General features: G+C 48.8%; 1 protein-coding gene and 1 pseudogene across 4 annotated transcripts in view; one reads left to right on the forward strand and one right to left on the reverse strand.

Annotated features, from left to right (window-relative positions):
- The first annotated feature begins 2783 nt into the window (after nt 1–2783).
- On the forward strand, nt 2784–2897 carry LOC136389871 (small nucleolar RNA SNORA32; annotated as a pseudogene).
- A 1088-nt stretch (nt 2898–3985) lies between these two features.
- The window catches only part of MSRA (methionine sulfoxide reductase A), a 417427-nt gene continuing 403851 nt past the window's right edge, over nt 3986–17561 (reverse strand). For 3 of the 4 annotated variants that reach the window (XM_066388174.1, XM_066388145.1, XM_066388164.1), the window contains one exon: nt 3986–4755. In XM_066388174.1, coding sequence (XP_066244271.1) covers nt 4591–4755 — 165 coding nt within the window. In that variant the 3' untranslated portion in view covers nt 3986–4590. The remainder of the gene's footprint in view (nt 4756–17561) is intronic. The other variant, XM_066388154.1, reaches the window with a different exon arrangement.

The following is a 17561-nucleotide window of genomic DNA, read 5'->3' on the forward strand; positions in this document are numbered from 1 at the left end:
TTCTCAGCCAGCTAGGTGTTACCACTTACAGTCCAACAGAATGGCGGCTATTTCTTGATAGCTCTAACCAGAGTCTGAAATGTGTTCTCCTACACAACAGTAATGTTCATGCAGTGGTTCCAATTGGTTATTCAACTCATCTGCAAGAAGATTATAATGACATAAAAATTGTCCTCGACTTTCTGAAGTATGAGGAGCATAACTGGATCATTTGTGTGGATCTTAAAATGGTAAATTTCCTGCTAGGACAACAGAGAGGTTTCATGAAGTATCCTTGCTTTCTATGTTTGTGTGGGACAACTGAGCTTGGGAGAAACACTGGACACAGAAGGAGTGGCCAAAACATGAAGCTCTGGAAGTAGGGATGCAAAATATTGTGAATGAACTTGTAGTTAATCGAGACAGGATCATTTTCCCCCCACTTCACATCAAACTTGGCTTAATGAAGCAATTTGTTCAGGCTTTGAATAGAGAAAGTGAATGCTTTCAACATATTATTTCTGCCTGTCCTGACTTGTCCTTCAAGAAGATAAAAGCAGGTGTATTTGATGGACCTCAAATTCGAATCCTCATACGTGACGAAGAATTTTTTTTTTTTTCTTTTTTTTTTTTTTGTATTTTTCTGAAGCTGGAAACAGGGAGAGACAGTCAGACTCCCGCATGCGCCCGACCGGGATCCACCTGGCACGCCCACCAGGGCGACGCTCTGCCCACCAGGGGGCGATGCTCTGCCCCTCTGGGGCGTTGCTCTGCCACGACCAGAGCCACTCTAGCGCCTGGGGCAGCGGCCAAGGAGCCATCTCCAGCGCCCGGGCCATCTTTGCTCCAATGGAGCCTCGGCTGCGGGAGGGGAAGAGAGAGACAGAGAGGAAGGAGGGGGGGGTGGAGAAGCAAATGGGCGCTTCTCCTATGTGCCCTGGCCGGGAATCAAACCCGGTCCCCCGCAAGCCAGGCCGATGCTCTACCACTGAGCCAACTGGCCAGGGCCCGTGACGAAGAATTTTCCAGGAAGATGTATAGGGAGGAGAAAGCAGCATGGCAGTCTTTTGTGGCAGTTACAAAGAACTTCCTTGGCAACAAAAAAGCAGAAAACTATGAACTTCTGGTTCAAAGGATGCTGTTGGCTTTCCACGACATTAGATGTAACGAGTGTTAAGATTCACTTCCTAAACAATCACCTTGATAAGTTTCCTGAAAATCTTGGAGCTGTTAGTGATGAGCAGACTACTTTTGGAGCATCAAACGAGATTGTCCTCAACAAGTACACAATGCAAGAGCTACAAATGCAAATTTTTGCCTGAATAGAATTTAAATAAGTTTTGTGTAAATTTTATGATTAAAATAAGTGTTTTAATATGTTTTATTTCGAAATTGTAGACCAATTCTGATGCAATCATATATTTTAGTGTATTAGTGTATTTACTGCATTATATAAATTATTATATTTTCACAAAGATGATGCCCAAGAAGACATTCCATTTCATTATGTTAAACTAAATGTTGAAAATTTTACAATAAGATGAAAACCTAAAATCTTGAATTTCAAAAAAAACTGTAGCTTACAGAGAAAAACCAATGTCAGATTTGAGATCAGCACACTCGAATTAGGTAACAACAAGTGTTTTTGTGGATGCAACAAAAATTTTGTTCCCCAGTGTAATGTTCTATATCTGCAAATCCAATATGGGAGCCACTAACCACTTGTGGTTATCTACTGAGTATTTGAAATTAGTGCAGCTGAGCAGTTAAATTTTTAATTGTATATATTTAATTTTAATTTTAATTTAAATAGCCACTTGTGGCTAGCGGCTACTAAGTTGAAGTTGAATAATACAACCTCAGACAAAAAAATACCTTCATTTTTGAACCCAGGGCATTTAGTAGTGCTGGCCATCAGATGTGAATTTGATGGCCAGCACTACTAGACTTTTAAAAGGATTCTAGAAAGCTATTTAACCTAGAAAAGATTATTTGGGGAGAGTGAGTTCTGTTTTCAAATGGCCTCAAGTATTTAGCTCCTAAAGAAGAGAGTCGAACTTTTCAGGACCAAGGCTGGTGGCCTGAAAACCACTGGAAGGAGGTTTCTTTCTGATATGTAAATGAATTTATGAAACTTTCCAATACTAGTAGAAAACTGCCTCTTGGGTCTTCTGCTTCCTTACCCATATAGTGAGGGCAGTCGTCTAAATTAGCTATAAAAACTCCTTCCAGATCTAAAACCTGTAATACATACTAAAGTATAGTATTTAAAAAAATAATTTTTTACTTGACATGAGCATAGAATAAGAACAATTTTTTTATAATTAAATTTTGGAATTAATTATGAAAGAAAGTTTACCTTCTTTATTTATTGTCTTTATAGATGGCACACTCAACCTGGAGAATTAAAGAGAGGTTCATCCCTGGCTGGGTTGCTCAGTGGGTAGAGCATCATACCAGCAGGCCAAGGTCAAAGGCTCAATCCACAGTCATGGCACATACGAGTAGCAACCAATGAGTGCACAGCTAAACTGAACAACTAAGTGGAACAACTAGTTGGTACTCTCCCCACCTTCCTCTCTCTCTCAAATCAAGAGAAAAAAAATTTTAAAGAGGGAGGCTTAGTCATACAGGTAATATTTACAAAGGGAACAGGGTTTATAGGTAAACCCCCAAAAGATGGTGTTATAGGTCACAATGCACAACAGTGTGTTGTTTTTACCTCCCATATACAGCCATCTGTGGGGACCTGTGGGGAGAACAAATACCATGACCTCAGTCATCTCCTGCCCTCTACTTCCTGCTGGCCAGATCCAAATTAAAGCAAGAGAGCTTTGCCGTGGACATGACCACAAAACATTTTCCCATTAGGTTTTCTTTCTGCTACATTGCTAGCATTCAACCTATTGGGAACATTTTTTTTAAAAAGCAAAAAAAAAAAAAAAAAAAAAAAAGGCAAGAGAGCAAGGAAGCCTGTTAGAGTCCATTCAGGGTGACAGGACACAGAGCAAGATGAAGAAGAGTGGAGTCTGGATCTGGAGAAAGAAAAAGATAGCAGCACAGGCTACCTGCCTTAGTCGGCTTAAACTCCTGTAACAAAAATACCATAAACTGGGGGGCTTAAACATCAGGCATTTATTTCTCACAGTTCAGGAGTCTGAGAAGTCTAAGATCAAGGTGCCAATAGATCTGGTGTCTGACGAGAGCCTGCTTCCGGGCTTGGGGACAGCCACTTTGCTATATCCTCACATGACCAAGAGAGGGAGTGTCTATCTCTCTCTTGCATAAGGCACTAATCCCATTTTGGGGGCCCCACCCTCATGACTTGACAGGATTCCAGCCCTGCCCTTGTAGTTTCTCCATCACCACACATTCCTCCCTGTCTTAGGCCATTTGTATGTCCTGGTCCTTCTATTTGGAAAGCATTTCCTTCAAGCAATCAAAGTGAAGATGCTGACAGTGAGTAGATATACCTATGCAGAAACCAAGAAGGAAAATAAACAGGCTGAATACCGCAAACTACTCTGCTCTGCTCCCCTAACTTGTGTTTATGTGTTCTCAAATTAAGGCTCATCACCTCACAGAGGCCTCCCCTGACCAATGTAGCTAACACAACCCTTGAGGCCACTGTACAATCCCAGACACAACTTCCACCTTATCTTACTAATCACCTCCATATCATTTCTCAGGACCTGCAATTATCCTATTTATTCATGCATTTACATGTTTATTGCTTACGGCCCCCTCCCCTTGTCTTAAATATAAAGACAAGGGCAAGGATTGTGGGTGTCTGTTCTTTATAACTAGAAGAGTCCACGATGTGTAACATGCGTGTGAAAAACAGTTATTATCATTAAAGTTTCAAGGAGTCAGAGGTGTCCATGTTTTCAAAAAAAATGTTAAATCTTATTTCCCATTTGGGGGAAAATGGTTCTGGGGATTTTATCTTCCAGTACTTAGAAATAGCCTACCTTAACAAGTAAAAGACAGATGAGACATCACACAGTTTGTATTATTAGACTGTAGCCTTTTATTAGAACAAGCATGTCTCCTAGCTGTAAGCAACGCGTTAGAATTCATCAAGCTAACTCACATTTTCTCTGGCACAGGAGGGCCGAAGAGAGAGAAAAAGCCCTTTACACATGCATAGGATCAAAGAGCAAAGTATTTCAGCGAATGATTCAGTGAGGCTATAAATGTTTGCAAATTTTAAGGCACTGGAGGGCGCAGGGGCACATGTGGTGGGAAAGGGCTCTGATGAAGGACTTCCCACATGCCCCTGCCAGGCCGACAGTCCCCACTCCGTCCCTGGCCCCCACGGCAGGCACCCAGGCACAGGGAAGTGAACACAGCATGCTCATTTTCCTCATTCAGACCCCAGATGAGCCCCCAAAATCTCACAGCTCCCACCACAGCTTAGTAGAAGATAAATTACATGTTATCAACTTGCATGGTGCTTCATGGAAATTACACCTCAACACACAGGATTTTTACGAAGGTCTTTGTGCTTTGAGCACTACAAGAAGCCACGGACGTGAGCCACAGAAGAACGGCCCAATTTGTTGAAAGCATTTTTGATGTGACCTCAAGGGCTGACCACACGGGGATAAATTATTTTTTAATACCCAGCGGACAGGACACTCCGGTGCCCCCGAGACCACAGTACCCGCCGGGGTTCTTGCTCAGGTACTGCTGGTGGTAATCCTCTGCATAGTAGAAAGTCTGTCCCTCCCGGATGTCGGTGGTGATCTGGCCGTAGCCATGCTCTGACAGAACCTGTGGAGAGAAAAACACATCAGGGCCCAATCCTAGCCAGAGATGGTACCAAGAAGGAGCGACGGGGCCATTGGGCCGTGAGGGAGGCCAACATGGGTGACTAGGATGTCTGGTTGGTCCTTGTCTGCTGGGCTTTGTCATTTCCTAGCTCGGTTATTCTGGGCAAGCTATAACGTTCTTGATTCCTCAGGGGAAACAGCAGGGGCACATGACTCCCTGGCTGCCCTAGGAAAGATGGGGGTCCCTGAGAGCATCAGTAGGACTGCAGTGGGAGGGGGTGGAGGCGCACCAGCAGGACAGGGCAGGGGGTCTGCAGCACCCCCCCAGGGCTGTCCCTCTGCCTCCAGCTCAGGGACAGGCCCCCTGCCCACTCACAGGCAGCACAGAGGGTCCCCACATGCTCCTGTGGTTCTAGGGAGCAGGGGCCCTGCCAGGATGTCCTGGGGAGCAGAGGTGCAGTTGGGGTGTGGGCTTTGTGACCCCAGGCCTGGGAGCCGGGGCGGTGAGGTCAGGGGAGGACGTGGCCTGAGGGCCTGGGTCAGCTCGTCCCTGTCCTCTGTGACCTAGTTGAAGGCCCGGTGGCCTCTGCTGCCAGGGGAAGAAACAGACACGTAAACACAAGTTGGGGGAGGAGAGCGGAGCTATTTGGGGCAGAGACGGATTAAGAAACAGACATTGTTCCCCATGGACCCCAGCGTGTTTCCTTTCCCTTTTGGGTTTCGGCTGTGCCCTAATTCTTCCCTGCTCTGGGCTGCCTGCAGAATTTGAGCACAAGGCTGCAGAGACCTGGTCCCGGTGCCACTGACTCCATTCTGGACGGGGGTGCCTGGTGGGGCTGGGACTCGTGTTTCTGTAAGGGAACCGATCTCTGACTGTCCGTTGGTCCACTTGAGAGGAGGACCTCACAGCTGCAGAGCTTTGGGAATCCAATATAAATATTCGGCATAATTCTCTGCCCCAGCTTTTCCCTGAGAACCTTCACCTCTTCCCTGACTCTCCACCCAGTGCTCGCGAGGCTGACGGGGAGACGGATGAGCAGGCAGGGTGGGGAGGGCCAGGATCCTCGCCAAGGCGGGAGGCTGGACCCCGCTGATCAGAGGCGGCCAGCTTCCTTACCTGGGTTAGAAAACATAACTGAGGGGCCATTCTAACTTCAGTTTTGACACTTTTCTTTAAACTAGCAATTACTGAGAGTTTGCCATATGCCGCACTCACTCGGCACAAAGACTTCACGGTGTTAATTTTAGCCTCACTGCAGCTGTCTGAAGGAAGGACTATTATTATCATCTATCTTTAAAAGCGTGTGTCAGATATTGTCCTGATCCCTGACATTCTCAGCTCTCCCGGAATTGCACTGAAAGCTTGGAAACCACATTCTTCAGATTCTATTGCCAGCAGCCCTGCATGCAGTTCAGATGCTGCAGGCAGGACAGGCACACCTGGGATCTGGCAGCCGGGTCAGAGGAGAAGCCGCCATCTCCGGGTGCAACTCTGAGGATGTGCAAAGGTATATTCAGAGAGCAGACCCGGGCCTGCCGGCTGCCCCTGAGAACTGTGTGCACTCACACTGCGGGCAATTGGAGTCATCAGCAATGATTTCTAGAAATTTCTGTAACTTCTTGATCCTGAAATCCACTGGGTCTTTCCCCTAACCTTCACTCCAACAGCCTTCCTAATGATCGCCGAAGCACCAAATCCCTTTGTGAAACGCAGCCTGCTGGAAACACCACGGACACTCCCTGTGTTCAGACGGCACCCTGTGGACCCAGCATTTGATGCCAGCACTGCTTCCAGGATGCAGAACCAGAGTGAGAAGGAGAGCCTGGGAGTGGCTACCTGTCCTGGTCAGACCGTTAGGAAGGACCTCAGTGTGCTGGGAAGAGGGTCAGCGCCCGTGGTGTATAACGGCATGCAGTTTTGTCACCACTGGTAGTGGCCTATGGAGAAATTGGCCACTGAAGGAAGGCTGTGGGGCACGAGGTGGCTGTGGCAGTGGAGGTTCTGGTGAAGGTGACATGCTTGTGGCCTGTGGGGTGTCCAGGCCAAGAGCCTGTGGAAGGTAAAGCTGCAAGGTTAGGACCTGGCATTCCTGGCACAAGCGCAGACAGCCAGGGAACGTTTGGGGCCCATTTAACATCGCCTCCTATTTCTTGTGGCTGCATCCACGTGCCATGAGAAAGGCTGGCTCCCACGGGCTCCGGTTTGCAAGCAGAGCTCACACCCTCTGTGGGTCTGAAGCCCAGGGATAGCCTCAGAGAGCGCACCCACTCACACACTGCAGGCACCTGTGACCCTCCCCGCCGGCTCCTGCCCGAGAGGCTCTGCGGGTGTCGACAGAGTCCTCTCCATTCTGAACTGATGTTATATATTCATGTCAGAAGTTTCCCCACTATGGCCATACTGAATGGGTGCCCGCCTGCTGTTAGAGCCTCTGCTTCTCCCCTGTCTCCGTCACCCCCGGGCCAGGGCTCGGCTCCCAGTCTGCTCACCTCGCCACGCATGCGCCTCGAGTGGGCTCTGGCCTCTCTGTGGGCAGCCTCCCCGCACACTGCTCGTGGGACTCCTCGTCCAGACAGCTGTTCCCCTTGTAGGAGCAAGGATGGCCCTCCCAGAAACCTCTCTGCCTGAGGCAGGGAGGCCAGCCCCTGACGCTGTGGCCCAGGCTCCCCTCCTCTCCACACCAGCTCCCGGTGACCCCTCCCTCCCCCAGAGGGGAAGCAGCTGTGGGGAGCGGTGGGCAGGGAGGATGACAGTGGGGGCCCAGGCAGTACCAGGCCTCTGCCACAAGATGGCAGACAATTCACTTTTATGAAAAACCCACAGGAACAGAGAGAGGGCTACGCTGCCCTCCTCCACCTCCCCTTCAACTGGGACATTCTGGACAGGTCTTGCCCATGCGGCAGACACATGCTGGAGCCACCGGGCCTGTGGTCACGTTGCCCCCCCCCCCCCCCACACACACACGGGGCCAGGCAACCTCCAGGCTGAGGCCATCGTCAGCACAGAGTTGTGGCTCTAAATCTGGAGGACAAGGGGACAAAAATGCACAAAAGAAACTGGATATGAAAGAAGAGGAAGTAAGGAAATAAAGAAATCCCATCTGGTCATTAGTTTTCCTTCCTCCTCCACACCCTGGACCTCTGCTTTCCCATTTGACAGAAAAGCAGGTCAGCCACCTCCCAGGCCTGTGGCTCAGACAGAGCCAGCGGGACCAGGGCAAGGGTTCTACCCGGGGACCTCCTCGCCCTTTCTGTTTATTTAGATCTTGTCTGTAATGTCAGTTTTGCAGTTGTCTCCCCCTTCTACTGAGGGTGCCCTCCATTGCCGGTCAAGCCCCAGGGCCCCCCACTGCCCCAGTCCTTCTCATCTGCAGGCTGCAGGCCGGGCCCATCCCTGCCTCGCAGCAGCTGGACTTCTGCGGGGGTCCTGACGCTCTGCCTCTCCTGTCTCTATCTCCAACGCTATTGACTGCAAAACAGTGATCTCCACTTCTCATTTGTGGCACCTTTTTTCTTGCTTAGTTTTTTAGAGAGTATGCCACCCGGTTCAAGTAACCTCGGAAGGACACCTCCTGGAATCGCTCATGCTTTTCTCGCAGACTCTCACCTCACCCTTTTCTTAGCCGGCCCCAGGAAGCCTCCTACACCTTTATTTCCTCCTTATTTTCTTTCCGGGAGCCGATTTTCTATCTGTAAGATAGGCACACCGTCTGGCTCCTTGCACTGCTATGGGAATCCAGGAAAAAGCATGAACACGCACTGCACAGCAGCACAGCCCCTTCCCATCAACCCCCGGGGCTGGAGGACACAGCCCCTTCCCATCAACCCCCGGGGCTGGAGGACACAGCCCCTTTCCCATCAACCCCCGGGGCTGGAGGGAAGCCGTCGCCATCAGCCCTCCTGAAGCTGGCCCCTCACCCCCACGCACTCCCCATCTCTACCGCTCCAAAGCCAGTCTCTGTGGGGCAGGAGAAGAGGTGGGCGCTGATAAGCTGGTCAGAGCGGCCCGCCCCCCAGCAGGCGACTCTGGCCCCGCCGCTCCTGCCAGAGCCCACGGGCGCCTCAGGAGGTGGCGGGCCATTTCATTGCACGGGCTCTGCCACGAGAAATGCCCTGGGCCGGGCCCAGCCTTCCAGGTCTGCCCGCGAGAAAACCTTCTTTTAATAGAATTAATGAGCGTGTGACTGTTCTGCTTACTGCAACCTGCTAACAAGCTCATTATTAGCTTTGCTGAGAGTCTCTAAGTGCCCCAGAGTACTCGGCCCACTGCACAAAAGTGACACCCTCTTCCGCCACCCTGAGGACGTGTGGCCTGGAGGTCCCCCAGTGCGGGCTGCGGTGGACGGCAACAAGTAGGGTCAGAAGGTCATCAAGGCAAGGGGCCAGCGCCTATGCAAGCCCTTGTGACTGACCCGAACTGCAGTATCTCCAAAGGGTTTCCTCCCACACTCCAGTCCCTGTGAGGCTTTGACTGACTTATAAGTAGGAAACTATTATTCTTATTTCTCAGTGGAGGACAGTGAAGCCCAGGAGAGAGGAGGCTTGTCCTAAGTCACTCTCCAGCAAGCTGCAGAGCTGGGACTGGAGTCCTCATCTTGATTACTATAAGACTGCTGTCCCACGGCGCCAGATAAAGACACTACCTTTCCCTTAGAGAGGGACAGTTTATTATTTCAAAATACCTGGAAGAGTTCTAGACATGGACAATCCTTTTTAGATCATACTTGCTCCCCATCCCCGCTCACATCCCTGGAACCCAAAGTGTGCAATGTATAGTTCTCAGTTTATCTCGCTGATTAAAAAAAAAAAAATTATGGTTAAATACATATAACTCCAAATTTCCCATTTTAACCATTTTTAGGGGTACAGTTTAGTAGTGTTAAGTATATTCACAAGGTTGTGTCACCAATCTCCAGAACTTTTCATCCTGCAAAACTGAAACTCTGTACCCATTAAGTACCAATCCTCCGTTCCTCCCTCCCCCGCCCCTGCAACCGCCGTTCTATTTCCTGTGACTGTGCGTGTGACTACACTAGCTACGCCATGGAAGTGGGATCTTACAGTGTTTGCTGTGTGTGACTGGCTTCTCTCACTTAGCATAATGCTCTCAAGGGTCATCCATGTTTTAGCATGTGTCAGAATGTCTACACAATATCACATTTTGTTTAGCCAGTATCCATCAATGGGCACTTGAGTTGTTCCTCATTGGTTTTTTTTTCTTTGGCTGTCAAATAAGACATCCTGTGACCCTGGCTGGGTAGCTCAGTTGGTTAGAGTGTTATCCTGATATATCAAGATTGTGGGTTCAATCTCCAGTTAGGGCACATACAAGGATCAACCAATGAATGCATAATAAATAAATGGAACAAGTCGATGTTTCTCCCTCTCCTTCCCCCTCCCATTCTTTCTAAAAAATAAAAATAAAAAAGGTCAATAAGTAAAAAGAAATAAAATAATAATAATACATCTTATTACATGACAAGCACATTCCTCAACAGTTACTTAGATACTTCCTGGCCTGTCTGTGTCAGCAGCCTTTGTGAGGATGCTAAGCTCCCCAAAGAAGTGCAAACAGAATACAGCAACGAAAAGATCTGCTCCAAACATGTGGCTCGGTTATTCTTTTTCCTGCCTCGACTCAACTGATCCCAAGAACCTAAAGGTGGAAAACAAGCACGAAGCTCATCAAGGCCACCCGAGAGAGGGAGAGCTGGGACTGATTGTTCCCGGATTCAGAGGGACAAATGCCCTCCAAACACTGAATTCCATATACGTCCCAAAGCGTCACCTGATGCCAAGAGGTGACAGAACACCTACTCGAAATGTCACAAAGCAGCGTTTGCTATATGGATATGCCAGGACCCACATCCAGTTTCCGCTGGACGCCAGAGGAGGGGTTTGCAGGCCTCCTCCAGTGGGGCAGGCCGTAGGGGGCTTTCCTTTCAATTTCTCATTTCATCATGCCAGCAAGCCTACAGGGCTGGGCTGTCAGTATCCTTGCTTGAACCGAAAAGGAAGTAAAGAGCGTGTTTGATAGGAACCCACCAAGACTCTTGTATTGGAATTCAACAGAGCCGGGCAGGGAAGGAGGAGAGAGGGTTGATTCTAGAGACACTGACACGTGTTTGTGTGTGCACATGTGTGGGAAAGGGTTGTATGTGCACACTCACATGTATGTGTATAACAGTGTGCATGAGGCTACCTACCATGTGATACCTATTCAACCCTCACTGTACATGAAGGGACCTACAGACACTTCACTGTTCACTTTTTAGAAAATGTATCATCACAAAGAAACTTGAATTTACTCAACATCTTGGTGGGGAGATCAAAGATTCCCTTGAGAATCCAATAAACACTATGAACTCTATTTCTACATATTTTCTTATGATTTCGAAGATTTCTCGACCCTCTGAAGTCCACTCATGGGCCCAAGGTTCAGAATCGTTAGACAGGGAGGGCCACCAAATCCAAAATCATCATGACAACTGCCCATTCCCATACATAGAATTCTGAAAACATGCAGGCATATCTAATTGACAAGGACCATTTTCAAGAGAGATGACCTTAATTCAACCACAGCTGGAAGGTCCAGTGAGAACGGCTGTGTTGCCCAGGGAAAGTCAGCAGCAAAGGAAGAAGGTGTCTACACTACCAACCTCATCAGATTCATATTTGCTAAAGCTTCACGCTGTCTGGTCTAGGCTAACCTTGGAGTTTTAGATAATTTGTAAAGTATAAATGTGTGTTCCATTTTATTTTAGGATTACTTTTGAAAAATATTTTAATGGTAAAAAAGTGTTTCCTAGAACTGAACTCCAACTTATGATACTGAGCCCACAGAACACTGAGGTTTGATCTTTAAGAACTCAACCGGAAAACTGTTGCCCAGGGGCCAATCAGGTCTGCTTGAGAGAAAGACCGCTCTGGGGTAGACACAGGAGACTCGGATCCTGTTGCTCACTATGCCCTCTAGTGGCAGCAGGGAGCATGTACCAGGCACAACCCACGCCCTGGTGCTGCCTTTCCCTGTGTGGAGGTTGAGACCTCCTTCAGTTCCTTCCTTATCTAATTGCGTAGAATCCATGCTATGTTTCTACCCTGGGCTCACACACGCATGCACAACCCCTCCCCCCCCACACACATATGCATACACCTGTTCAAGCTTAATATAAAGCTCAGCCAAAGCCAGTGCCCAAGTCAGCAGTTTTATTCCATTGGCAGCTTCAGGCTGACCAGATTGTTGTCAATCAAAACTTCTGGGAAAGGACATAAAATGACTGGCATGGCTTTTAAAGAAAACCACTAGAAAGAAAAACACCATTCTGAGCTGAGCCGAGGCTCATGTGTATCCCATTCGGGACAGCACGGGGCACCCACAAAACTGCCAGTGTGCAGGGAGCAGGCGTGCCCCTGACCTTCGAGGACTGTCTCCTGGAGCCGAATCCAGGAGCTGCAGGATCTGGAACCACCGGCTCATCCCCGTGAGGCAGCCAGTGACTGTCGGCACAGCAGCAGGGACACGTCAGGGCGAGCGAAACTCCCTGGAACAGCCATGCGACTCGTATGAGGATAGCGCACAAGGGAGCAGAGGCCGCCGTGAGGCTGGGTCAGAGCTGCTCTGGCCCCGGCACAGCTTTGCGGGATGAAGGGAGGCAAAGCAGAAAGAGAGGTGACACAGTTAGATTTCATTTGATCCATTTACAAAACCTGCTTATGCAAATGGTGGCCTCCAGATGGGACAGTTTTGGCTTCTCAGAACAGTTCAATGTTCTTAGGCTGTCTGTCCATCCCAGACTCTGCAGCTGTGCTGAGCAGTCAATGGCTTTTATTATCTATCCTGTGTTCCCCTCAAGGTAAATCACAAGTGTCTTCTGACTGGCAAGGGTATTTTTCCTGGTTTGCAACACAAAATGATAGCTACCCGCCGAGCTCTGTCTCTGCAGAGAAGGGGGGAGAGTTCGGTTTGGCCAGTAAGGATTCAAAGCTTGACCCTTGCTCCTCAAAGTGTGGACAATGGGCCATCAGCTTGCTAGAAATGCAAAATCTGGCGCTCTCCCCAAACCTACTGAATCAGAATCTTTTTTTTATTGATAGAATCATCTCCAGGCAGTCCGTATGCATGTTGGGATTTGAAAAGCTCTGCTCTAGCTGACCACCGTGCAGGCTGTAGTGGTGGTCACCAACACCCCCTGCCTTCCCTCTAGGAGTCAGGTTGCCCACGTGACTTGTTCTGGTCAAGGGGCTGTGAGGTGAAGGGGCGTACACTGCTTCTGGGCGGAAGCCGTCCAGCACCAGCCTGGGCTTTGTGCTTCCCCCACACCACAGTGGACAGCGCCGTCCCAGCTAGTGGCGGCCCCTCACCTGGTCCTGGTCCTGGTGGGAGGGCAGGGACCATCTGGAGCAGAGTCCCCACACAGAATGCTTTATTTCCTCTACTGTAGTTCCCTGTTTTTCCCCGGTTTGGGCTGTGATGCTGAAAGACCATGGAAGAGAGGCACAGCTCAGGGTAAGCCCGTCACAAGACCTCCGTGCAGTAAGTTCAACTCTCCATCTTCACTTCCTCAACTGATTTCAGTCATCGTTGTGGGGCACCTGCCACGCGCCATGGACTGGGCCAGGCGGGCACCACGCTGGGTGCTGGGGAAAGGGTTCCCTGAGTTGAAGGAGTTTATGGGGCTTGGGGGGGGTCAGGTGGTATAACGAGGATGTGATGGCCTGAGTCTGCAGAGTGACAGTTAAAATGTGACAGCATGGGAGTCACGCCCACTCGCTGGGGAGTAAAGAGGACCACGGTCCATTCATCGGGAGGCCAGGACTCAGCTCCAGGAGACAGGATGTACAGGCACGTGCAAGGCTAGAACACCCGTGGTGCAGTCCTTTGAGGCCACGGAGGAAGGACTAGTCCCGCTGGGAAGGTGGGTCCAAAGGAGGTGGACGCGGAACTGCAGAGTTTACAGCTGGTGGTTGTGAAGGCAGTGAAGGCATGGAGGCAGAGAGGGAGGGAGAGGGCGAGAGAGGGAGGGAGAGGGCGAGAGAGGGAGGGAGAGGGGGAGAGAGGGAGGGAGAGGGGGAGAGAGGAAGGGAGAGGGGGAGAGAGGGAGGGAGAGGGCAAGAGAGGGAGGGAGAGGGGGAGAGAGGGAGGGAGAGGGGAGAGAGGGAGGGAGAGGGGAGAGAGGGAGGGAGAGGGGGAGAGAGGGAGGGAGAGGGGAGAGAGGGGGCGAGAGAGGGAGGGAGAGGGGGAGAGAGGGAGGGAGAGGGGGAGAGAGGGAGGGAGAGGGGAGAGAGGGAGGGAGAGGGGGAGAGAGGGAGGGAGAGGGGGAGAGAGGGAGGGAGAGGGGGAGAGAGGGAGGGAGAGGGGGAGAGAGGGAGGGAGGTAAGAAGGCATATTTAAGGAGTGAGGAGGTCCCAGAGAGGCGGGGTAGGGAAAGCTGAAAGGGACTCAGGCAGATAGTGGAAGAGACCTTTAGAAGCATCAAGTTCAGGATCCTATTTTCTGTTTGCTTACATGGTTACCTTACACGAGTAACCCAGCGGTACCACAGCCCTGCACTCACAGTGACACGTAGGAGCACTTCACACGATTAAAGGAACCACCTGAACCCAGGCAGAGCTGGCAGATGTCTGTGAGGTTCATCTCCTTCCTGCAGTGAAGTCTGTCAGACCAATGAGCCAACGTGGAGACGCAGGGGGAGGAGGGCTCACTGCGTCTTTCTCTATTACTCGTTACCCTTGACCTCCCCACATTCACACTTGACAAATTCCAAGCATTGTTTCCTGGGTGCAGGAGGAATTGGGTCCTTCCTGCCTCTCTGCTTTGTGCCTTGAAGGCTGGAAACCCACCAGGTTGGGCTGGGGACCCTGCTTTGGACCAGAAAAAGCAGCTCAGGGTTGTATCGCTGAAAGGTGCCACTGCCCATTTGCTCTGGCTTCTAGTGCTTCCTGCGCCCCTGAGGGGGCTCCTGTCAATCCACATTCAAGGACGGCTGGTTCCTCTGGATTTGATCTTTTCTTTGAGGACTGCTGGTTTTGAAAAAGAATTCAAACAACTTTTCCTATATAAGTTTCCCTTTTATGGCTTTCAGTTTTGTCGGAAGTGGGTCTCTTTCTCCCCCACCCCTACCTCTGTCTATAGCTTTAGGGGTGGTAATCTGCTTTTTCATATCTGAAGTCAATTAGCTTATTTTTCATATCTGAAATCAGAAAACATTAACTGTTTTTGTTATAGCCTTCGAATTTAGTATACAAAAGAACCCACTCGTCACTTTTCAGAGTAAGCCAAGGACACTGGCTTTCACCTTGGGCATGAAATCCAGATTTTATTAACTGGCAAGATCCTTCATTCCAAAAGGTTGAATAGAAAAGGACTCAAAGCAAAATGCCTGTGGCTTCAGTGAGTGCACTGAATTCAGCAAGGTAAAAGGACTTTCCTAAAAACCACCATTTCTCTTTTATACATGAGTTCCAGGGATTCTGAGACGCAGAAAGGAGGATTCACCCCAATCTGAGCCACAACCAGGGCAGCCTGGGGTCCTCCTTGCAGCTGCAGGGCAGGTCAGGGAGTTCATGTCTGTCACTGGCCAGTTTGTTCCACCATCTGGGCCTCAGTTTCCTCAACTATAAAATGAGAAGGTTACATTAGGGGTTCGCCTTCCTGTTAAACGTGTCCTCTCTGAGCCTTGTGTTACAGGGCCTTTTCTAAATTGTGCTGCTCCTTTCTTTTTCTCTTTTTTACAGATTTCTTTTATCAAGTTTATCACACACAAGTTTACACTGCAGTGGCTTTGAGCATAGACTCCAAGTTGGGCCAACACTACCACTGCTTTTCATTTCTGTTCTTCAGACCCAATCGTCACAGCCAACTTAGCTCCACTTATTCATTCTTCTGCTAACACAGGGGTCCCCAAACTTTTTACACAGGGGGCCAGTTCACTGTCCCTCAGACCGTTGGAGGACCGGACTATAAAAAAAACTATGAACAAATCCCTATGCACACTGCACATATCTTATTTTAAAGTAAAAACACAAAACAGGAACAAATACAATATTTAAAATAAAAAACAAGTAAATTTAAATCAAGAAATTGACCAGTATTTCAATGGGAACTATGGGCCTGCTTTTGGCTAATGAGATGGTCAATGTGCTCCTTTCATTGACCACCAATGAAAGAGGTGCCCCTTCTGGAAGTGCAGCGGGGGCCAGATAAATGGCCTCAGGGGGCCGCATGTGGCCCGCGGGCCGTAGTTTGGGGACCCCTGTGCTAACACAACCCTTTTAGTGATTGTTTTTTTGTTTAATTTATTGTACCTTTGGATTTCTATTTCATTCTACTTATTCCAAAATGTCTTCTCCCCCCCACCCAGGGGGAGGGAGGTGGAGGTAGAAGAGGGTCAAGGGGGATGAATGGTGGCAGAAGGACACTTGACTCAGGGTGGTGAACAGGCAGTGCAGTGTACAGATGATGCAGTACAGAATGGTACACCTGAAACCTATATAGTTTTATTAACCAGTGTCACCTCAATAAGCTCAATTTAAAAAATACTTGGTCCAGAATTTCTATTTCATTTAAAAAATAATAATTTCTATCTCCTTACTGGTCTTCTTCTTTTTAATTTTTTTTTGTGGTAGAGACAGAGGGAGTCAGAGAGAGGGACAGATAGGGACAGACAGACAGAAAGGGAGAGAGATGAGAAGCATCAATTCTTCGTTGCGGCACATTAGTTGTTCATTGATTGCTTTCGCATATGTGCCTTGACCAGGGGGCTACAGCAGACTGAGCGACCCCTTGCTCAAGCCAGTGACCTTGGACTCAAGCTGGTGAGTCTTGCTCAAACCAGATGAGCCAGTGGCTTCGGGGTTTCGAACCTGGGTCCTCCGCATCCTAGTTCGACACTCTACCCACTGCGCCACCACCTGGTCAGGCTGGTATTCTTTATTCGGCAAGACATTGTTCTTGCTTTTTCTCTAATTCTTTGGATATGGCTTTCTTTTGTTCTTTCAGCATATTTATATTAGCTGGTTTAAAGTCTTTGTCTAATAAGTTTTATTTTCATGTTTCTTTGTCTCATACATTTTTTTCTTGAAAACTAGGCACTTAAAACAACATAATGCAAATCTCAAAATTGGTTTGTTATTGCTGCCGCTGCCACTGCTGTTCATTATTTAGTGACTTTCTTGGATGAATTCTGTGAGGTTTGCATTCCCTTTTATGTGCGCACACTGAAGTCTCTGTACAGTTAGCAAATGACCAGCTACTGATTGGGCACAGGGCTTTGAACTACTGTGATGCAATGGCTTCCACCCTTTGGGCCCGTGTGTATGCTGGAGCAAACATAGCTTCATGGTGACAGCAGCTTTTAGCTCTGCCTTATCTCTTTCTCTTTACTCACACAAGGCCTCGAGGTCATCCGGAGGTGAGAGAGTAGGGCTTTCTCAGGTGCATACACACTACAGTTAGGATATCCAATCACTGACTAAAGGACATTTGGGTTGTTTCTAGTTTGGGACTATTATGAATAGAGCTGCTATAAAGATTCGAGTATAGGTTTTTGTGTGAACACAAGTCTTAATTCTCTTGGGTAAAAACCTGGGAGTGGAATTGCTCCCACTTAAATGGCAAATGCACATTCAACTTGATGAGAAATTTCCAAATGGTTTCCCAAACTGGTGTCCCACTTTGCATCCCCACTAGCTCTCTCTGAGTTTCTGCTGCTCTGCTTCCATGTCAGCACATATTATTTTAAATTTAGCCATTCTAACTGGTGTGTAGCAGTCTTTCAGTGCAGTTGCACTTTGTATTTTCCTAAT

The sequence above is a fragment of the Saccopteryx leptura genome, chromosome 1, assembly GCF_036850995.1.
Source record: "Saccopteryx leptura isolate mSacLep1 chromosome 1, mSacLep1_pri_phased_curated, whole genome shotgun sequence".
Lineage (NCBI taxonomy): Eukaryota > Metazoa > Chordata > Mammalia > Chiroptera > Emballonuridae > Saccopteryx > Saccopteryx leptura.